At 38.9% G+C, this 24395-nt stretch overlaps 1 protein-coding gene across 2 annotated transcripts in view; it reads right to left on the reverse strand.

The window, feature by feature from the left end:
* The window catches only part of gnal (guanine nucleotide binding protein (G protein), alpha activating activity polypeptide, olfactory type), a 53313-nt gene that overhangs the window by 24394 nt on the left and 4524 nt on the right, over positions 1 to 24395 (reverse strand). The window contains exons 1-5 of one of the 2 annotated variants that reach the window (XM_031731034.2): positions 17068 to 17943; positions 16708 to 16780; positions 15647 to 15701; positions 15358 to 15477; positions 6034 to 6131 (exon numbers count right to left, since the gene is read on the reverse strand). In XM_031731034.2, the coding sequence (XP_031586894.1) occupies positions 6034 to 6131; positions 15358 to 15477; positions 15647 to 15701; positions 16708 to 16780; positions 17068 to 17206 (485 nt within the window). In that variant the 5' untranslated portion in view covers positions 17207 to 17943. Of the gene's footprint in view, positions 1 to 6033; positions 6132 to 15357; positions 15478 to 15646; positions 15702 to 16707; positions 16781 to 17067; positions 17944 to 24395 lie in introns of those variants that run through there. The other variant, XM_039602568.1, reaches the window with a different exon arrangement.

Here is a 24395-nt window from a genome sequence, read left to right on the forward strand (position 1 = left end):
ACACAAAACTATGAAACAATGAGACATTACAAAAACCCAACTCAATTTGTGAACTATAATAAACACACAAATCTTAGCATTAAATTATTGTGTTCCTGTTGAGACAAAGTCACCAGAGGAAGTATATGGTTGGCTGCTCTGAGTTTGTGGTACATTTAAAAAAAAAAAAAAACAACAAAAAAAAAAAAAACACAACTAAGGCATCTCAGGCTTCATCCTCATTGCAGGAATAAGCCCCAACTTGTTCACAGCCAATTTACTCAATACCACCACCATCCAGTGCAGCTCTCCTCTGGCCCAATCCTGTTTGGCTCCTGCAGCCCAACATCCCAGCCATCATCATCAAGCACACTAACACAAGAGAGTTTCATACCAGCCTAAACAGCATCTAGCACTGGTATGATGAATCTCAACATATTATTTGTGCCATGTTTTGTGTCATATTTGCTGTGGGAACATTCACCACAGCAGCAGGCCTGGGAGTTCAGATTTGCGTGTGAAAAAGTGTTTGATTTTGCCGTTGACACATCCAAGGCATTGCGATGGAACCAGCCTGCCGCAGCTGAAAATAGCTCATAATCAATCAGCTGGCAGACACATATCTGTGCTCTTAAAACGTATAAATGTGCAATGCAGAGGCCAAATCGATGGGTGACAGGATTCCAAAAACATCGATATGGACATGCTCTTTGGCATAACAAGCGCCTGCCATCGGCCCGTACTTATTTCCTGTGCCTCTGTCCGATGGGCCATCCAGCGTTAGGCTGGCTGGAAAAAAATATATCTGCCAGTGGTGCAAGGTCTGTGAAGGACAACACAGATGAAACAGAAGAGGTATATAATCCGCCCTTGTAAAATCTAAATATGACATCTAGCTAAATCTAACCAAAATGTGTTCTGGTGGCATTGTTGCAAAACCACAAAGCGCAAAGAGTGACAATATGTTCTTCTCACAAACAGCTACATATAGGTTATTTCCTTTTTGCTAAACCTGCATAGTGACTGATTAGCGAAACTAATTGCAATCAAGATCAAAGAGTCACCAGCACAGCCCCACTAATCAGCATGGTGTTTAAATATAAATAAAAAGAGAGTAAGATATGAAATAAAAGTCATGACGATGTGTTTTTATACTACGTGAGTGTTAAACTTGTAATACAACTTGTGCTGACGTTTTCCAGGGAGAATCTTAGTATACTGCTAACATCAGAGGTAATAACCATGAGCAGAAAAACCTGCAAATAACCAAGTTTAGATTCTCCCATCATCTGAGGAACTGAAAACTCAAGTGAATTACTTCAGACGGCAACGTCCCCACAACTGTAGGACAACCCGCATGATCTGATATCCCTGTGGCGAAGTTGTTCCCACATCATCACAACAATGTTGGTCCAGGATCAACACTGCAACCAACCAATTACATTATCTGAGAATTCATTTAGCATTAGCTGAGAAGTTAGCTAATACTGTTAAAAACAACAACATAAATGACCCAAATGTAACTAACAGCAAAGCTAACCTGAATATATACCTATTATATTGAATTGATTAATAAAGTAAACACTTTAAATGGTTATCATCTGTTCCAGGAGAGAGCTTTTTTCCTTTTTCCAGCATATTCCAAAGTTATGACATCACAACAACATGATGATGCAGGAACAACACCAGATACACCAGGACAACCCTGTTGTATTCGAGCAGGGCTAATGAAGCTAGGGTGTTTGTTAGCTTTGGTAGATACCATGTATGCCTCATGAACTGTGGAAACTGTGGTTTGATCAGGAAGGGCGTCCAGCATATAACTCTCATATCTAACATGAGAACCTACCCACTATGACAACCACTTGTTACAAGGGAGCAAGACAAAATAGCTTCCTTTATATACTGAGTGCATGTGTGTCACTCTGTGTTCATACCAGTGTATGTGCTTCAGTGCAGCTAAATTCGCTCGGTTTCTGTTAATCCATTACATCTGTTTGTGTCACTTCTACTCTACACTGCATTTTAACACAGCCAAAAATCACATTAAATCTCTTCTCACATAGTTTTCTTTTCCTAGTGTCAGTCAACAAAACAAGGTGAAATATTGACTTTAATGCAGCCATCAGAGTCAATATTTCCACCAATATTTTGACCACAGAGCGAACAGAGGCGAGCCATTTACCAGGCCGCTGCTCTACACCGCTGAAATCCGGATTTCATAATCTCAATGCAGTCTGGCAAAAATCTAAGCCTGTTCTGAGAATGAAACTGTATTCACACTTAAACCAAAGTGTCTCAGCTCTGTATAATGTGCTGCACTAATTAAATTGGCTATTTCTTTGTCACTTATTCCTCTTCTTAGGGGCGGGGCCAGCAGCCATTCCAGTTCAATTCAAAGCTACCCTCAAAGTTCAAATATCTATTGTGGGAAAATATGAGGCTAACAATAATATCCCATAATCTACCACAATAAAGTGGTAGATTATGGGACCTTTAAAAAGCAAAGCCTAAACAACACGAGACATTCATAAAAAAAAAATAAAAAAAAATACTGATATCAAAACACAAACATTGGATTTAATACACCCAGTCTCCAACAGAAGGACCTATGCTCCCTTTCTTTTAACCCAGTTGGCAGCTGAAGCAGTCTGCCACGACTTCCAGGATGGTTACTCAGAACAGTTCGTGGTCATAACAACAATAGGTGTGCATGTGTATATGTGTGGTCCTTTACACAGACATGTCTGTTGCCATGTAGGACAGAGTATCCATGAGAGTTCATACAGAGGTTAGAACCGAGAGGAAGTAAGTGAGAGGCTGTGGAGTCTGACAATTTCCAGCTTTCAATCAAAACACACGGCTCGGGCAACACAGGGATACTGTGAGGTTTCTGCTGAAAAGCAAGATTTAGGAACATGGTGCAAAAAGCCTAGCAGTTATCAAAATGGGTGGACCATTCATTTTATTTTCAAGATTTAATATTTCTGTTTATGTCAAGTAAATTTACAGCACCACAGTTAGATTATTACACAACTTTATCTTTCAAAGAAAAAAAAATTCTGAGATGAAAAGTCACAAAGCTTTAAGTTTAACAAATAAGGTAATGTTTAATCTAAAGATTTTATTTTGTGATAGACAAAACAAACAGTAAAGCGGGGGCGAGAGATGGGGAATATAACACAGCAAATTGGCCTGGGGCGTACTCAAACCCATGCCGCTTCAGCCTTCGGTACATGGGGCACGTGCTAGAGGGGCGCCCCAATAATGATTTGTTGACCAAACATTATTGTATAACTGCCCAAACAGGAGCAGAGAGGCAGAGATAGGAGGATAAAATGACAGGCAGAGGAGAGCAGAAAGAATGAATGATATTTTTGTGGAGGAGGAGGATGAAAATAGAGAGGAAAAAAAAAATCTGACTTCAATCATTTGGCAGTATTTCCCCCCCCTCATTCAGAAGAGTAGATGTAGGACAGAAAAAGGCATAGCAACCAAGTTCAAAATCAATACACACACCAGAGAAGTCACACATGAAGCACTGAAACACTGTATGCTTTTCATTGTCTTCATTTTACTGTGTTAATGTTTGCTCATGTCACAGGACAGCTGTATTATCAGCGCTCGGGCTAGCTGCAAGCCTCAGTGGTTTCAGTTATGACAATATTCCTGGAGATTTCAACATTCAGAAGCATTTGCAGCATTTGTGACGAGGAAGTAACAAAGATCTGAAATGTTTATGGTACCACGATATTAAATGATGTCACCATGACACTGGGATATGGACTAAAATAAACACAACATGCTCTTCTTTTTTTTTTTTTTGCGCTGCCCTACAACACGCAGACTGACTCAGAGCAGCAAAGACAAACACAGGCCGTGTGGACTGTAACAGCTCCACCTTACAGATTCATGTGACTCTCTAACCATCACCTGACTTTTTCTCTTCTTTCTATGGACGCTCCTCACAGGCAGGGGAACAACAACAAAAGTTACATTAATGTTCGAGGAACAGAAGATATTTAGGGGAAAATTAAAAACTCTCTCTACACTCCAAACATATGAACACACTAACAACCAGTCACTGATGTAGCCTGCTTGTGACCCAGAGTTATTAGTTTTGTGTCTTCTAATGCGTTTTAGCTTTGAATTCAGTTTGGCTTCAGTTAGTTTCCAGAGTGGGCTTGCTTGTTCCAGTTTTTGTTATTTTTAGTCTTTTCAATTATAAATATATATTTTAAGGGACGGGTATTTAGGAAAATTGTAATAGATGTAACATTAACACACCACTGTAAAGACATCCTAAGAACACTTCCTCTACATTTTATATTAATTCACTTTGTAAGTTCATTTATTTATTGTTTTCCTATCAAGGTTTTTTGGGGGGGGTTCAGTTAACTCACAATGTTTTACCACACCTAGATTTATTTTGCAGTTTAACTTTAGTTAACTATAATGACCTCGCTTTGATCGAACCCTCAGAGATAAAGGGAGCCAACCTTTGGGATGGGAGGGGACTCCTGAGCCCACAGCATGTACATATCCTCATATTTACATGTGACTCCAGAGGTGAGTCAGAGGGGAAGCAGAAAGAGAGCACTGTAATCAGTGAATCCTTTTGCATATCCAAACTTCCTTTTACAGGGAACAGAGGGGCCCTTCCCAGTGTACAACCAGCCCCCTATGGTGGCCCAAAGTGCTTTAGGAGCCATAAAAACAATCCGGGACTCTCCTCAAAGTCACATCAGTTTCAGCACCCTGCACACTGCAGTATCAGTACTTACTACATCTACGGTTCAGCTGGACTAAGATCGTAGCTGCTACACTTTACACTGTTATTTAGTGAACCAATCCGAAGGTAGATGTTTGCTTTACTTACTTAAACAGTTGAAAAATACTAGCTTTAACTAGAGCAGGGATAGTGGCCTAACAAAGGGACTAATCTGGCCCATCTAATGGATTGGCAAAATGTTAAAGTTGCTATTAAACAAGACCTAAATGCTGGACGGTATTTGGAGGATCACTTCATGAGAGCCCAAACTGTTCCTTTCACGTCTACATCATTGACATTATAGATGTCAATGTCATTATAGACAAAACCAAGGAATGAAAAAAAAAAATTGGGCATTTTTTTACTGTTATTATTCCATTCAATAACAAAATTCCTATTTTTTTTAACTTTGTTTTTTCCCAAATTAAGAGAAAATCTCACTTTTTTTAATTATGTGAAAGAGCTGCCAACTAATATGTTTCTTAGAGCACAGTTAAGCCAAAGCCCACCGACAGGTTTCTTTGATTTTCTACATAAGTATTTCTTTCCGATTATTTTTCTCAAAACTGCACATCTCAGGCTGTACATCAGTTTTGCAACAATAACAACAACCACCACCACAATAACGACAACGATAACAATGAAAACAGAAGACTCTCAGAAAGTTTCAGCTAAGCTACTTTAGCCCAAAAAGAAAGAACTGATTTAGAGGCATTTAATCAGTTATAGATTGCAGGAAACAGCCGTCTAGCCAAGACCAAATTTAACTATATGTGGTTTATGAGCTAAACTGAGTTTGACACCCCCGAACTGGAAGATTACACCATCATTACCTAATTACAGTTTTCAATAGAACAGCTTCAATAAATTTAACACTGGGGCATTTTAATACAGGTCAGACCAGGCTTTGCATATTGCCATGGAGAAAAGCCAAACACACTGATATGAGGAGAGATATGCTGAATTTTCCAATGGACAGCTACAACTCTTGCTCAATTTGCCACACCCAGAGTAAACATATCTTAGCCACATTCATATACGACAGGACACCAACAGACACTGCAGAGCTTTCACCTCAAAGGCGACAGGAAAAAAAAAAAAAAAAAAAAAAAAAAAAAAAAAAAAACCAAGGGGGTAGACGAAGCAGAGATTATAATTTGCAGGATGACAAACAAACCAGGTCCTTTATCCTTCCCACTTATAGCAGCACAAACTACCAAGTACATAAAAGCATGTGTTCATGAAGTGAACTCCGTAAATGTATTATGAAAGTTTGAACTCACTATTGTGCACAGTCGATGAGCTGGTATTCATTGGACCTCTCAAAGCATGCTTTCACTCCTTCGTCGTCCCACAGCTTCTTTGCGTGATCAAAGAACTCCTGAGGGGGATTAAAAAATTTTTTTTTTAAAAAAGCAAGAAAACACATCAAGAAAACCATTTATATACAAGTACATGTACAGTCATATGAAAAAGAAAGTACAATCTCTTTCAGTTCATCTGGTCTTCAACAAGTCTCATAAATAGGTACAAAACATGGCACATTAAATATTATTTATTTAATAAAAACCAAGACATAAATGAAAGAGCAGTGTTGGAAAAACTACGTGCACCGTCACTGTGTCTATAGGAATTAAGGAATTAAGAGTAAGTAGCAGCCAGGTGCTCCTAATCAAACGCACTTGATTAACTGATGACTATTAATTGTGAGCAACTCAACAAACGCAAACATTTTGGCTTTTTCGTGGCCACAAGCATTTAAGGATGCTGCCCAGCAATCCAGGAAGGGTTACAAGTCCATTTTCAAAAATATAATCCTTCCCAGGGAGAAAGATTATGCACAAGTTGCCAATCTTCCCAGGAGTGAACGTCCCAGAAAATCCACCCCAACTTGAGACCATGAAAGTCTCAGAGAAGTTGCAAAAATCCCATGAGCTACATCTCAGTCTCTACAGGCCTCAGGCAGCATGTTAAATGTTAAAGTTCATGACAGTAGAATTAGAAAAAGACTGAACAAGTATAGCTTGTTTGGAAGGGATACCAGGTGAAAGCCTCTTCTCTCTAAAAAGAACATGGAACCATGGCCTAGGTTTGTAAATTTGCATCTGAACAAACCAAAGAACAGATGAGACCGAAGTGGAGAGGCTTGGCCGTAATGCACAGCGAAAAACCAAACAGAATATCAACACAAACACCTCATACCAGTTGTCAACCACAGTGGTGGGGGAGTGATGATTTGAGGCTGTTTTTTTTCCCAGCCGCAGGACCTGGTCACTTTATAGTGATTGAGTGAACCAGTGATGATCCATCTGACAGCTAGAGCTAAAGCTGGGCTAAAACTGCGCCATGCAACAGGATAATGATCCCAAATGGCCCACAAAACAAGAATCAAAGCAATGGCCCGAAGTCCAAAACTTAACCTGAGTGAAATCCCAAATTTCTTGACAATGACATAAGAGACTAGTAGCATCACATGGAAAATTATGAAAAAAGTTCATTGCTAATAAAGGTGGTTCAACGAGTAAATGAATCATGGGGCGGACCTAGTTTTTCACACATGGTTTCTGCATTTTTGCTCAGTTAAATAAATAATAAGACAGTGTAATATATCACGTGTTATTGTTCACCTGAGGTTGTGTTTAAATAATTTTGGAACTTGTAAAGGACCAGATAAGTTTTTTACTTGTATATCATGTCCTGATACATACATTTTTCTCTTTCTTTATATTAAAAGAATAGAAAGAGGTTGTAATTCTATCCTCTATGACATTTTCCAAATGTTCTCATGTTATTTCTGAAAATCCAACTCTTGCTAGTCATGCTGCAACCCATGCATGTTATTTCCTGACTTAAAACTTATTTAGCCTAGCTTTGGGATACCTGTTGGGATACCTTTGCGTAACCTCCAGTTTGCAAGAACAACATTCTCCCAGCAAACATGAAAGCACATAAGAACAACAACAACAACAACACGTTGCGGGTGTCCACAGCTCTACGTGTCGACTAATAACAAATACATTCACGACCTTTAGCTTTGCGCCAAAAACAGATTTCTTAGAATCAGTTTCTACTGCTACACGTAGCAAAAGCCCAACCCCGTCTTTAACCCTTTTCATTTTGGTGCTGTAAGGTAATGTAAGGTAAGTAGGTCATGTAAATACCTTCTGATATGTTTTAGTTCTCCCCTAATGGACAAGACTTGAGAGAACAATTTAATAAAAAGAAAAAAAAGAAAAGAAATGATGACTCAGATATTGGATTACAGCGCTATACTTTTACCAAAACTGACATTTAAATGTTTAATTACTGAAGTCCAAGCTAGTCCGAACACTGCTGTGTCACTGTAGGGGTATGAAGTGACAATTTATGACATTGGAGGGTAGAATTAAAATTGAAATAATATTGGATTGATGCAATCATTTACTGTAAATCATTTCATTACCATTTCATTGGTATTAATTAACTGTTAAAAACCCACACCATCTGACTCCGGCTGCATATTTGAGGTGTGAGAGTTCATTTCATTCCACTTGGCACCATCAACAAAACAATATGACTTCCTGGAGAAGCTATCACGTAGCCATCAAGCTAATTCTGCGCAATGAGAGCGGGGATGCTGCTGGCTGAGTGTATTCACTGATCACCGTGTCGTCCAGTGTTATTGCGCTTTGCATTCAGTCAGGGCTTAAATGACCGTCATTACATTACACCTGAAAATTTAAAGCAGGATACTGCAGAGACTTTTGGGCAAGAAAAAAAACAACAACAACAAAAAAAACCCAATTTTTTTTTTTTTTTTTAAATAAATAACCACTTTGTATAAACCATCCATCAAGAAAAACATTAAATCACACAAATCACTAAACTGAAAGGTACAACAACAGTGCACACACACTTCAGCCAGACCAAATAATTTTCTTCCATAGCTGGAGACAGTTACCACGAAATGCAGGAGCAGAAAAGAATTTCTCACTCAACAACATTTCCTACATAACTACTGGACATGATGAAAACAGCAGGCCTCCTGGTTTGTTAGATCTGAATCACACCCATACAAAGATATGCACCATATATTCATATCCACGCTTCCAGTTTTGGTTTTCTCTTTTCCCCCTAGTGTGTGTGTGTGTGTGTGTATATGTGTGTGTGTGTATATATAGATATATTGGTTGGGTTTAACATACTCGAGCTAAATGTTTTAGGTTGGAAAAATAGCTATAAAAATAAAAAGTCAGGTAAGAGTCTTTGAGCACATGCACCCCCCCGAAAGTCTGTTGTGAGCCAAGAAAATCCTTAGTTTCATGTCCCATCTTACAACCTGTTGCAACAAAGAGGACAAAGTTTTAAACAAACAACATCTATATTAGTCAATTAAGAGATTAGATGTTATATTGGGAGGGGGGTTACACTCACTGTCACAATAGAAACGACACAGTTCAGCCCTACTGTCACTCTGAAAGGACTGCTGTGGTATCTTAAGTTTTCATGTTTAAATTACAAAACTACAAGATGGCCTTTAAAGAGAAGAGAGGGTCAGAGTGAACTTAACTGTTATGTCTCTCTCCATTTCATTAAGTCTGTCTGACGTTATCTATGTCCTCCCGCTATTCTAAGTCTAAAAGCAACATGAGAACATACGTCTTGCATGTACGCAATTTTGCTTTCCCATTCAATTCCTTGATCCATGTTTATCCAGGAATTTCTAAACTTAAGTGTAGGTCCTCTAAAGTACATAAATATAACCTGCACTTCTGGTGAATGAAATCCATCCATCTATGATGTAAATGCATAGTTTCAGTACTTCAGCTAATGAGAGAAACTCATCAATGACTTTAAGACACTTTACAGGAGTCTCTGTTCGATCTAGACAGAGGTGATTGGGCTAATATCCCTATTCGTTGCTTGTCCACATGTCTTTGAAATGGGCTCCTACTCCAGCATGGAGGCACCACATGACTCTCTGCGCTCAGCACTGGCTCTGCGCTCTGACTGGAGAGAGGGTTAAAGTAGCCCCGAACCAGAGAGAGAGGGGGAGAGAGAAAGGGAGAAGGGAGGCTGATAAATGATCACATGCTCCGGGAGATCTCCTCTCGGCAGATCCGGTGATTCAGTTAAACATGGAGTGGGGGGGAAAAAAAAACAAAAAAAAAAAACTGATCCAGTCCTTTTGTTATACATGGCCTTACACTTAAGGTTTTTCCTCACTTGTGCCTTTGATAGACTTCTGATGCCAAGCTGTTAGCTGTTATATCAAAATATGCAACATAACACATTGCACAACTGTGGATCTGCTTCCTGCAGCACACAGTTTACCTCTTGAACAAAAAAAAAGAAAGAAAAAAAAAGCAGCCATATTTGCTTTTTGGTCTGTGTTTGCGTTCACCTCGGTTTCAGTCGAAATTCAACCCCCAACTGTACCAGTATCAGTAAGACAACACTAGTGCTGGTGCAGGTCTCATAGAAGAAACATTAAGGGGTCTGAGACCCTAAAGAAAGGCTCAAAAAGGCTGGTGAGTGCTGAAGCTTGATGGAGGGAGGATGAGGGGTGGAAGGGGCAATAAGGAGGAAGGGAGAAAAGAAAAAAAAAAAGAAAAAAAGCAGAATATGGTCCTCAGGGCTCTTTTCCACAGAGGCGTGTGACACTAGGTCTTTGAATAAATGCAGTGTGTGCTACAGTGCCCTACAGAGGAACTGATAACACAGAAAGAGACCAGGAGGGAATTTGCTTAAACACAAGTTTTTTTAACCCTTTCCTATGCTCTTCCTCCCACGCCACTTCCACTCCCCCCCCCCCACTCTATCGCCAGCCTGGAGATACTGATCATTTCTCAGCCTCTCAATGTTAATAAAGTTGGAGTTTTTGTGATGTAATCTGTCATACAGGTCAGGAAGACCAAGAACAAAATGGCCTACATCTCACTTAACTCATCAAAATAAAGCTGTAAAGCAAATGGCTTGCATCTTCCGTCGCATGGGAACACTTAAATTCCTTTGGGTTACTTTATACATAGGCCTTTGACCTGTAATGGCAAATAACCTCAAATCCTTCCATACATAGCCAGCCAGACAACCAGTTGGCTCCTCAGTCAGCCATCGTCACCACATTTATTGAATCTTGGTATATCAGTGTTAGATAACTGTGCACAGAGAGGCCTGACTTTGATGGGTTACCTCAGTAAAAGAGTGCAGACAAATTTAGCAAAAAAAAAAAAAAAAAAAAAAAGTGAACAACTGCTCAAGACTGTTCTTCATTTTCCAGGGCCCGGCTCTAAACTAAACGATATATAGAGTGTTTGCAGTCCCGGCCCAAGCTCTGTAACAACCTACCCGAGGAAATCAGGTTTTTGGTGTCAGTCACCTCCTTTAAGTCATATCTTAACCCATGCTTTTATCTGATACCTCTTCTCAACTTGACTTTTAATTTCCTTTTGAACTTTGTTTTATTTCCTAAATTTTGCAAATTCTGTTATTGTAGGTTTCCAATTAGTAACTATTACAACTGTGCAGAGTTTGCTTTGTTTTGCTGGTCCTGTGAGGAACTTTATAACATGAAGTTCTAATACAGTAGCTATATAAATAAAGTTTTTTATCGTTATTTTTATAAGATATTAAAAAAAAAAAAAAAAAAAAAAAAAAAACATGAGAGAAGGCCTCCAGGCCACCTTTTGCCTCTCTGTAAGGATCCTCAAGTGATCAATTGGAAAAACTTCCAGGACTTCCCATGTTCCACTATAAAGATAACTACAATGGAAACTGCCCTTGATGTCTGTAATGGGGAAAATGTAAAGCACAAAGCAGTTCCAATTACTTATACGAGGAATAATCACAGGTTTGGCCTTTAAACTGATATAAGATGATATTAAATCATGTTACACACTCACTGACAGTGTTCCACAAGTTGAACCGAGGTAAGATATGAACAGTGCATCCATACAGTAACTCTGCTCCAGCTTAAAGAACAATAAGGTTTACCTTTAAGAACAGACTGCAAGATATAAAGTAGCATATTGGAGGCTTGATCCATCAGGGTGTAAATAAGTAACATTAATATATTTCAAACATGTCTAACAGAAATAAAACTACACAGTGCTAAACAGAGACCGGGGCTCATTTGAATTTGCTTCACTTCAGCTGACAGACACTGTCAAATGGCTAACGTTGCCACCGCAGTGGCATTTGTTTCCATTTGCATAGATGACCGTTTGTATCCGTGCAGTCCTTTCCATGGGTCTACTGTTATCCAGGGCTAAAGTCGGAAAAAGTTTCCCCTCCTGCTTTGATTATTAAGAGTAAAGGACACGAGAGCCGAGCATGTCCACTGAAATATGGCATAAATAAAAATGTCTCTCAGTTTTACATCAACATGCAAAAACCATACAGGATGATATCCATCAGTTAACAGAAGCAACGTCAAAATTTCCACCAGCAATACGTCCAACAGATCGTGACACAATGCGACCACAGCTCTGTAGCTTGTCGCCTAATACAGTTGCAACTGCGAAAATCTTCCGTCTATGCCCTGACAATGATATCAATATATAAAACCCAGTAAATTTAACTGTATTACTTGATAAACATAAACCAAAACAACAACAAAAAAAGTCATATGGACCCAGCCCATGGTGTCAAGTGTCAATGATTAAAAGACAAACGGAATTTTGGTGGCATTTTGGTTTACAGTGCACACACAAATTAGAAATGGGTCGCTTTTTACCAGCATGTCAATGATACGAATGCAGTAGGTCTGAGATTCCCAAATAACAGAGAGGAAGATGGAAAAGATTAAATGATCTGGAGAAAACTAAGTTTGAAATAAGCACATTTTCAGGTTAATTTGGTGCATGTTATTTTTTTAGCAATCACATCTTTACTTATTAATTAAGGGAAATGTAAGAAGTCAAAGGTTATTGTCTACCACTTCTCCACAACACAAAACATGACATCATCTGTCCAAAAATATGCTTCCACGTTTCAAACCGGCGCCAACAGATGAAAGCCACAGGTTGCCGATTGGCCGTGTTCCTGCACTGCTGTATTAGATATCACGCCTAGTGGCACTAAGTGACAATGTAGTGGTGACACTGACGGCACAAGTGAAGCCTGAGACCGATGACAAGCACAGACGCTCCAAACAGAGCCATGTTGTTCCCTTTGGCCTGGCCGGGCCTGGGAACTCAACGCCGACTCTCCCCACGGCCCCGGCCCTCACACAACACAACACCAAGACTACTGCAGGCACTCTCACTGTGGGCCCCAAATGCCTTTAATGGTTATTCTTGTAATGTCTGAGCTTAGCACAGTTGCAAGATCCAAAAAAAGAGCAACTTATTCCAAATAGCTTCAACATTAGCAATGAAACCTTATCAGAAATTCATTGTAAAAAACACACAGCCAAGAGAGATCAAACCCACAAATAAACTTATGTTCATCTTGTCTTATTTTTCCCATATAACTGGCAACATTTTTAGAAGCTGAAATTGTACAAGGACCGAGAACAGCAGTAAAAGTTTACAGGGGAGAAGCTCGAAGTGAGCAATTTGTTTTTTCCTAAAATTAATAGCGCCACTTGGGTCTAAAGGTACAGGAATGCATACAGAAATAGGAATCAATTTTAAGACTTCTTAATAAGGACAAATGGATACCAGTTCCACAGGAGAACAATACCAACTGTAGCAGTGTGATGTAGTTTTATCTCTTTGTATAACAACTGACCGTCTATCGCGTGAAGAGTTGCCTTAACTTATTCTTAACAATAACACTGTGGGTGGTTCATCATGCCCAGTGTCACTAGTCTTTGGACCAGAAGGAACTGCAAAGATAAAAGACTCCACGGGCAACAAAGTTTTCCAAATATCAGCAGAAGGTTGATACTGTTTTAGTCATTATCTGGAACTTGATTGCCTTAAATCCCGTCGTCTCAAGTTAAAGTTTCTGAGCACATCTTGAAACCATTTCAAAACTCAAAAATTGGAGCCATATTCTTTTACTATTCCCACATTTCCTCATCTTTCTAGCTTCTTCTTCTCCTCCTCCTGTCATTGTTTGTCAACGCAGGATAATAAAAAAAGAAAAAAGAAAAGAAAAAAGATTCTGACCAGAGAAATCTGAATCAGGTGATGCTCCGTGCCATCGTTTCAGTTCCAAGGATTGGTGTAGTTTAAAACCTTTTGGGAAGCTTTGACAGAGCTTAAAGTAAACTTTGCTCAGTTTGAATAGCATTATTTCACTTAAGCAGTTTCCTGTAAGCTCCCCAAATACACAGGAAAGGGAGAAACTAGCATGATTTTGCTTGACTCTAACTTTGAGCTGAAATCAGGATAGAGCAAAGGACGGCTAATAGCTATACATTTATTAATGTTTCACTGCGTTTATCTCAGTCCTGTTATTTATTATTTCACTAATACATACCAATGCAGTATATTTCAATTCTTGAATGCATTTGCAGCTCCTCTACATGCCTCCACCCCAGAGTATCCAGGGTTTTTTTCAGAATTTGGAAGAACAGCACACAGAGTAAGTAAACTTTTAGAGTTTAAACCTCTAATAAAGGTTCCATAACTAGAGTGGTATTCCTAGGCTTTGTATTATGTAATTCGTTTCCAATTTGCTTTAAAATTTTCCCATGTCTGTTCTACTTTATTTTAGAAACATTAGAAACCTTGTAATGGTGTGCGTTCTTGGTCAGGCCTCCATGGAAAAATAGATTTTAATCTTTAAGGGACTTCCTGTTTAAATAAAGGTTAAATTAGAAAAAGTCATCTAGCCTGATGTTGCCTTACGATTCCCAAATTCTTCCTTAAAGTGAGGATCACAGCTTATTTCCAACTTATATCGGCAGATACTCAAAGCCAAGGTATCAAATCGGAAGTGGAAGTATAGAAAGTTGGATCAGGGCATCCACAGTTAGGACATATGTAAACTGAAGACCTCTGACAAGTAAATATAAAACTTTAAGACATTTCTTGACCTTACTTTTCTTTTTAAAATCTTTAAAAATTCCTAAAGACCCTCAGGAACTGTGGTTCCTGAAATTTCACACCACTGGTTAAAACACAAAGCTGAGCAGCTGAAACCTAAACTGCACTCGATTCACCTGAAATAGCGTGTCAGTGCTTTCTCGCTCCTGTTAACCTGAATTAACAATAATAAAATTCAAAACGTTCCTCTGTGTATCTGTAGCTCTGTATCAGTTTGTTATTCCTGTTCTGTGGCACTGCACACCCAGTGTCAAACAAGGAACACTTTGAGAATTATGTAAAACATTATCTACATTTCCAACACATGACCTCGTGTTATCGAATGGCTGATCGCACACTGAAAAGATGTGCTCCGACTAGTTATCATTTCCATACTTAAGTTCATATCCTGCATAGTAAACACTATGCCCTTACCCATAGGGTAGTTATGAAGGGGTGTGTGTGTGTGTGTGGGGGGGGCATATTATGATAAAGAACAAGAAATCACAGAAGAAATACATGATTAGGTGTGTCAACTTTGATATGCACAGTTGGAGGGACAGCAAATGTATACCCTCACATGCCATCAACCACACAAGACAAAAGCAGCACCTACTCTCACACATACTCACACACATGCAAAGGTCTTACCTGTGAATAGTCAAAGTCAGAGAGGGGTGCTATGCTTTTGATGTAGTCGATTCTGAATTGGTCCTCTGGGTTGGCTAGCGGGACTGGGGGTATTAAAGTGCTCATTGCAGACACTATAGTCTAAGAAAAAAAACAAAAAAAACAAGCATTAAGCAGGATGAACACAAGGGGGTGGGGGGGAATCTGATTGTAAGCCTGTATAATAATCAGTAAAATGGGATTGCAGGGGGATTCTGTGTATCAACAGAGACACTGAGCACATTTGGGAGGTGATGCAGATGAAACTCACCACTATGGCATCCTTCACGTTTTTCCGAATATCTTGGATTTTCTGTTTCTTTTCCCTATGTGGGGAAGACAGAACAGAGACATCCCAACACATTAGACGAGTAGCACAGAGGGGAGGGGGTTAATTTTACAAAAAAAGTAAATTAATTAAACATACAGGCCATGTGCTGCATCTCAGTATATGTCCCAGCACTGGCAAATACATATGCACGGTTTCTTCCTACATATAGCATATTTTTCCTGCACAGTTTTCCACATTTTGTCAAACTTCAGGGCAGCAGGGCTGTAGTTAGTTTCTAAAAAAATCCTTTATTAAGACGCAGGGTTCCTCCCAAGTTAAAATGTGCATGTAAGCAATGAGTGTGCCACCTTGCTAAACCACTATTATTTTCGGCCATTTGAGAACTAAATATGTATTTAAAGCTCGAGTAAATTAAACCCCCCCGAAATCCTCTTCAGTGGGCACCAATTATTTGTACATGGAGGTGGTGGGGGACCCTGTATATGACAATCCCACCCTCCTGCTCCCCAGATCTTGAAACTGCAAGATCATGCCTCCCTCAGTCAGGGAAATAAACTAAAAGCACACAAAAACAGGGTTTTCGTATAGTTACATGACTCTGACATAAAGTGGGCCTGTTTAAAATAGCACACTGTTAAGATCAATGCCATGCAAGGCCTTGCAGCAAAACAAATCATCAATAATAGGCCTGTGTCGATCACAACCTTTCACCCTCTCACATAAAACAGGAAACGGCGAATTATTTGCCATCTGTGTAACACTGACATCCTCACATATGTATGATAACTGTGCACGAAAAGAAGAGGGAGTGTGTGTGTGTGTAGAGAGAGAGGGAGAGAAGGAGGGGGGAGGACGATATTAGCTGCTTTGCATGGGAAACTGGGCCCAACAGGCGCTGCAGTGCCTGGGGAAAATCCATTCACAGGCTATCTTCTGGCCTCGACAATGTTATTCATTAAGAGGGGAGCCATAAAAATAATCATTAATGCGATATTTTTTTTTCATGTTGGCGTTTAACAGGCGTACTGAGCAGCACTCACTCTGCGTTGAAGCCGTTGACGTGTAGAATCCTCATCTGCTTCACAATGGTGCTTTTTCCGGACTCTCCCGCACCTTCGAAAATACACACAAACACATCACAAAATGACCACAAACACGGACATCCTGATTAGCGTGAACCCCTTCCACAGCCCCGCAAAAGACAGAAGGAAGAAAAAACCCCAACAAAATCTGGAAATGAAGCCAGTTAATTGTAGGCTCCGGAGCTTCGCTTCCATCAATATCCACCCCCATGACATATTATTGCAAGCGCTGTCAAATGGGGCTACGTGTTCGGTAAACGAAAGGGATTACGGTTAGCTCACATTTCAGACAGCCATCACCACAGAAAGCAGCCTTACCCAGTAACAAGAGCCTGTGTGTGGCTTTGTACGCTTGTCTTTCCTTTTGCAACTGTTTTTCTATCTTTTTATTAGCCTCTCGTTGTGCCTTTTCGTCGATGCGTTGATCTTCAGTCTTGCTGTTGCCCAAACAACCCATCTTCCGTCGCCCTAACCCTTCCTTGTGGAATCGTTAAAAAATATATATATATTCTTTTTAAAAATGAAACCTGGGATGATATTGCGGGTTGAAATGACACAAGAAGGAGTCTGGTGTGAAATAAAAAAGGTTAAAAAAAATCACAGCGAGGCTTCTCCGTCGGAGGGAGGAATATGTTCCCCGTTACAATTCCGCTTTAGCCGCAGCCAACCGTCATCCAAACCGTTTGCTAGTTTACAAACCAAACGAAGAATAACGACTCGCTTCAACGGAGAAATCTAAAAAAAATAGACATAAATAAGAAGAGAGAGGGGGGGATTCAGTTTCTGGGAATCCAGTCAACTGTTCCTATCGCGTTTCCAACCCCTCTCTTCTCTCAGTATTTTTTTTCTATCTGAATTTCTATCAGTATTTCTGTCTCTTTAACTCAGCACTGCCTCTCTCTGTAGCACCAGGAAGTAGCCGTGCACCGTGGAGGTGGAAAACAAACCTGCGTTAAACTGTAACATTAACAACCCGCACTTATAGAGCATTTTAGAACGTGTGTGCCAAAATACGACGAGCCATTCCAGATTTAGTCCGTTTGCTGTCCCGCTATCAAAGTAATCGGCAGAGAAGTGGAAACCCGGACGCGACTCTCTCTCTCGACTGCTTTTGCAGAGGGGCTGGGTCTCTTCTCGTTGGCTTTCAGTCAGTGAGACAGCCCTGACCCTAAACTGGCAACCCAGTTACAGCGACTGTCTGCGTGCGCAATGGGCTTTTACCTGGCTGAGGTTTTTACAATAGACTACAGGTCTGGCAACACATCACAGCAGTCCCGGGCAGGGGCGTTTCTACGATTTGTAGGGCCGATGTCAAACGACAGGCCCCACCGGAAGTCAGAATGTTTGACTAAAGAAAATATATATGTAGAGAAATGGGGCACAAAGCACAGTGTTTACTAATATACTATCACTATAATCCCAATTCAGTATTTATAGACAAGTTTTAGCATGCCAGTACACTTTAAATTTTAGAAAGTAAAATACTCATTAACCAGAAGAGTTTATTATTGATTAATGGATAATCTTTAATTTTGTTTTTCATGTTTGTTTGTTTTTAAAAAAAGCTTGAACAGAAGTCAATGATTGTGGGAAATAATAACAATAATAATAACAACAACAACAACAACAACAACAACAACAACAATAATAATAATAATAATAATAATAATAATAATAATAATATACTGAAAGATCTCTGGTTTAAATATAAAAAAAATTCTGTGGTCTTTTTTTGTTTTTTTTTTGTTTTTTGTTTTAAAAAAAAAAGTAGTTTTCAGTTTTTAGATTTCCAATATGGCAGTTTCTCTGAATAGGTTTGGGCCCCACTTTAATGCATAATTTTGCACATCACACTCATTTTAAAGCTACAGATGATTTTAGCTACATAACTACTGCTGTATGTCTCTATCTATAATAATAATAACAATAATAAGTCATTTATAAGTAGATTTCTATTTTAAGTTCTGCTAATTAACAAGTAATTAAAGCTTTAAAATAAATGGTATAACATAACCTCTCACCCTGTGACAGCTGGATCTAGGCTCAATGGATGGATGATATGAAGTATTTTATTTACAGGTTTAAATTTTTTTATTTACTTATTGAAGAAAGTATTTTATCCCATATATATATATATTTATTAACCAGAAAAAAAACACCTGAAGGAATATCATAGGAAGAGCCTCCCATGTGCTTGAGTCTCTCAGAAGCAAAACTCAAAGTACTTTTAAAAAAATAATGTTTCACGGTATAAATATGTAGAAAGAAATATTGGGATTGCATGTTCTACAGTAAAATATACAAACCAACACTAATGACCTCTGCAGATCTTTAGGCATCAGTGCATAAAAATCCAAATAATTTTGTAGTTTATATCATTGCATTTGTTTAGCGACAACTCTGAAAACAACTGTCACTGAGCAGAGTTCAGTGCTGCGAGATAAAAGCTTTACCACATAAAACTAAAGAAAAACTCAACATGAACGATGGAAAAATGAGTCAGAAATGCCACAGCCTTCTCTTGGCTCAAGCTTTATTAAGAGAGGCTGAGATGAGGTTGAAAACTGTTCTGTGATCTGACAAATGAAAATTTGAAATTACTTTCATGGATGCTGCGTATTCTAGGCTAAAGAGGAGGGATGACGTGTTTTCAGGGAAGGCCTTTGCTTATTTCAGAAATACAATGCCAACATTTCGAGCATTGTAACGGTGAGAGAGTCCAGGTGCTAAACCGATCTGCTTCGAGTCCAGATCTGTCACCCACTGAAATCACTTGGCATATTATGAAGAGGAAAATGAGACAAATGAATCCCCATTGTTGAACAGTCACTTATCAAGCCTTGAAAACTTTCCTGGGAAATCCTCGGTTCCTTCGCATCATGCATGTGCAACTGATGAATCAGCAGTAACTGTGCGATGCTATGATGTCAATATAGACCAAAATCTGTGCTGAAAGCAGCTCTGGAGGCAAAAGGGGGTCCAACACAATACTAGCAAGGTGTACCTAATAAAGTGGCCACAAGCATGTATATACTGAAATTTCTGAGCAACTTGAGAGACTCCATAAAACAAGATCTAGCAACATGATAAGTTACATCTAGTCAATTGCTCTGCTGTAAAATTGCAGTGATACTAACAAGAGATAAAATGTTGTTTAGTTCTATTAAATCAGCATAATGTTATCCTCAACCTGATCTCAAAATGCAAAGTCCAAATGACGGAGCACAGGAGTATTTTAAATATACGTTAAGCAAAGATAAAAGAGATGCCTTTTCTCTGAGTTTCATCCTTTGTGAAACTCAATGCTCAGCACACATTAAAGCCATGTTTGCCACCGACACAGTTTACACGCCTGCCCGCCGTGCCGTGTGGCGGGCTCACTGTAGAAAGAGATGTTTAGGATGTTAAATAAGTGCTTAGTGCCACGTCTTCTTTACTCATAAATGTTTACCTGCCAGAGGCTAAACCAATAAACCAACCGTAAACCATGGACCACCACAGAATGAAGGATTTATCCCAGAGACCATCAATCTGACCGTTTTGCCAGAGCTTAGACCTGCAGTAGCGCTACAACCACATGAACGGCCCTCAATTAAGATCAATTAAAGGCATTTGATAAAGTTTGCTTGTGATGGCTTTTCTTTCTTTCTTTTTTTAAAGCTGGCCTTTACAGTAACATTTAAATTTAGTTTTAAATTTAGAACAGCATTGCGTCATTTGTCAAAGCAGTATTTATGAAACAAACTCATTTTATTCACATCATCACAACGTCTCGTATCTGTCGTTAGTCCCGCTTTCCTGTGTTAAAGCACACAAACTATCAGTACCAGTCTGCTGCATTCAGGTTTTGAAAACTAGCCGCAAAATGTACTGTACATATTAATACCATCACTAAACGCGTCACTGAACAACGAGGTTATTTTTGAAACATATACCAAGGAATCTGCCATTATTCTTATCGAAATGCAAATACAAGCAAATACCAGTTTTCTGTAGTGAAATTAGTACAACAAAGTTAGCCAGCATGCAAATCCACCCTTGAACCCTCACTACCACCATTAATACTCCATCACCAAAAGAGGGAAAAATCCGTCTGCCGGCCTGAGAAAGCAAGGTCAAAACAAGTGGCTGGCCCACACCACCCTCTAGTGGCTACACGCAGCATTGCACGCATGCTGTCGAGCTACTCGTGAATGATGCAGAAGTAGGTTTTGCTGCATAAATTATTGTCCTTTTTAGGAAGTACCGTCTGATATTTATATTTAGCTTGCTGCTGCTTCCTCTTAACTAGACTAAAAGTGTGTGCCAATACTCATTTTTCTTTTAAGTCCCTCTCCAAACAAAGATTGCTCTCATTTATCTGTACTTCACTTGAAGTCCTTTTTTTCTGCCATCTTTGTCCAGGATTTGACACGAGTCACATTCATCTGGTGAAGGAGAAAGGTTTCTCAATGTTCCACCTAAATTCAATCTGTATCGGCATGAACAGCAGAACTAGCTTTTGAAATCATGTGCAAAAACATGCAACTTTTAGCAGATGCATGATTTGTATCCTGTGGAGACATAAGAAAGAGATGAAGAAAAAAAAAAAAAAAATCAATCAGTGCCTCCCACCTGACTCTGAGCCCTAAAGTACAAAGGATGGGTTGAAATTTAGGACCTTTTTTATTTTATTTTATTTTTGCAGCAGTTTTGAGCCCCCATTACTTTAATGAGTAGTAAGTAATAAATGTTACCTGGAAGTGCTATCTGTTTTCTGATCATTCCCACAATAAAACAATAAAAAGTTATATCATCATGGCTCTTTAAAACGAGTTAAAGAATAAGAAAAGCCCCATTTTTATCCCCATTTTGATACCATCTTTCATACTGTGTCAAAAAGATTATCTAACAGTCTTATTTTGACTGTTTTAGGGCTTTTAAAATATAAAATGTGAGGACCAAAGTTTGCATGCTTTCATTAAATAGAATAAGGTTATTAAATTAGCCAATTCTGACAGGGTGAGGTGGGAACTTTTTACAGATTTGGTTGGTTGATTTTATATAGCAGAAGATATACTTGCCTATTAAGGTCTGTGTCAGTGTATGCGCATGTGCAGCCTTGGAAGCAGCTCTCAGATCCTGTATTACAAGTAAATCTGTTTTTTGTCTGACATTAATGGTTCTTCCCTCCATTTTCACCCTAACACATATCCACACCTCGAGTGACTCGGGTTTATTTCCCACACCCGCTTAAAGCCCCTTAAACACAGCTGCAAATGCTGCACAGTTGCACTGTGGAAGTAAAACACAGGCTTTACCAAAACTATTGCACTTTACATTTAATATAATCAAATATTAGGCTTTCTGGCTGGGAAAAGATTATAACTGCCAGTGGGGTGTAACGGCAGACCTAATAATAACTGACACTTGAAAGAGTTCTTTTCTCCACATAAATCTTCTACACTTATTTACTGGCCCGGCTATAATTGAAGCATGTATTGTATAAACAAGGCACGCGTCCAAATGATATGCAGCTAAAATTAGCCTCCTTGAAATTTTTTCTGAGGCTGGAAAGAACTTTACAGCACTCTCTGTGGGGACAGAGGCTCTTGATAAAGCATAAATTATACTGTAAGCACAACGTGAAGAACAACCACGGTCCAATGTCCTTCAAATGTGGCGTGGTTCACTCTGATGAAGCAATCACAACTATCAAGACAACTCACACTGCGACCTTGCTATCAGTATCATAAACACGACTGTAATTCATATTCCAGTACCTGCTGTTTCTCATTACATTAACTGGGAACTCTGAGCAATGAGTAGCAAAGTTCAGGAGTGGTCAATGATAAAACCCATTTAGACAGAAGCAAAGTTCAGCTGCCTCTGCTTGTATTCAAAAGGGCTGGGGGTGGGGCCTGTGTGAGTGAGTAAGATTTTCCAAAGTGTGCATGATTTCACATGGAGGATAGGGACTCAAAAGGCAAACAAAAACAAAACTAAAAAGCACATCTCGTAGGGACTTCCAACGAAATCCGCATTTAGCCAGCCTACCTCGTTTCAGTGATCGTTTCGGTCAGAAGTACCACATTGTTAGCAGCCTGTTGTTCAGGCTTATGAAGGCGATAAGGCTGAGATATGAAACAGCCAGTTAAGGACATCTAGGAAAGCTGTAACAGATATTATCAGAGGACTGTGCCGAATCTGAGCCAAGAGGCCAAACAATAAAGCAACTTCCTCTCCAAGAAATCATAGGAACTTTCCTTCCAGTTCCCATCCCTGTATTCCTGCACTGCGAGTAAAAAATGTACTACCAAAGGACTTCAGATTTATATTTAGCTAAAAGTGTCTTTTATTCGAACACACCTAATAGAAAATGTTTTTACTGTAGGTTTGGAGAAAATATAACACTACTGTGCTGTGAGAAGTCCAGATAATAATAATAATTACACACTGATCCGTGACTTTCTGTGTCTAAACAGATAAATGAAAAGGCCTATTTTTGATTAAAATGAGCCATCTTGCTTTGCAGTTCAAAGACATCAGATATGTTAAAGTTGCAGCGCATGTGGCAATCTCAAAACCTTTAATAAAGGGCTGTATCTTTATTAGAGAAGCTATAAATATTTCATGTATATTTCTGTGTATCGCAGTCAGTAAACTACACAAGCAAGCTTCAACCTCCTCAGAACCGGCAGTGCCTTATACTTTGCTATGCCATAAAGAAAAAACTTCCCATATGAGGAAATACTTTTTTAGTAACAGTTATGTAACAAAGTTACAACTTCCTGTTCAAGGATGAAAGCTTAGTTTTTATTCTTATCAGGTATCCAACTAATTCCAAATAGATCCCAAACAGGAGCTTGGGTCTCAGGAGGTCAAAAATACTGGATCAGAAGTGATTTACCCTCACAGGCTGACTTATTTTGTCAAATTGCAAAATAATTCTCATGTTACAGGAACCATTTACATTTTTTTTTCTATCCCAAAAGTTTGGGGAACTTCTACATTTCTCTTTTTAAATGTGTGAACAAACTAGTCACAGATCTGCTCCATAAAATTGTTTTTAAAATTCCACTATGAGGCGTTCGCAAGGACTGCATCAGTGGAAAAGTGTTTTCATATTACACACTTTGGACATTGATGCTTTGCAGAAAGATCTACACTTAAACACTCATTTATACCTTGTGTTGCATTCAAAGACACTGTAAAGAAAGTGGTTGTTTTGTCTTTTAGGTTGAGGGTATTTGTACATTTTGCACTATTACGCAGTTTTTAACGATCTGAGTTTGTATGCTTCCTTGATGGTGGCCTTTCCTGTAAAAGATTTGCTCTCGATGGGACTTCCTGGTTAAATAAAAGGCCATTAAAAAAAAAAAAATTGCATTTGATCAGTCCCCTTTCAACCCTGCCATAAGAAATAAAGACATGACTGATTTTACAGCTTTTAACACTGAGGAAAAACTGTGATCACTGTTCTCAGGGACAATTTTTTTTTTTTTTTTTTTTTTTATCTGTTCCATTTTATTATTTCTTTATGTTTATTTTACACCTAATCTGCAAATTATTTGTGGCTAGAAGTCCTACAATTATGACTACATATATATTTTATTTAAATATAGCGCATGCAATGACCCTACTATATACATAAACAAGTACGAATC

This window comes from Oreochromis aureus, linkage group 18 (assembly GCF_013358895.1).
Source record: "Oreochromis aureus strain Israel breed Guangdong linkage group 18, ZZ_aureus, whole genome shotgun sequence".
NCBI classification, from domain to species: domain Eukaryota; kingdom Metazoa; phylum Chordata; class Actinopteri; order Cichliformes; family Cichlidae; genus Oreochromis; species Oreochromis aureus.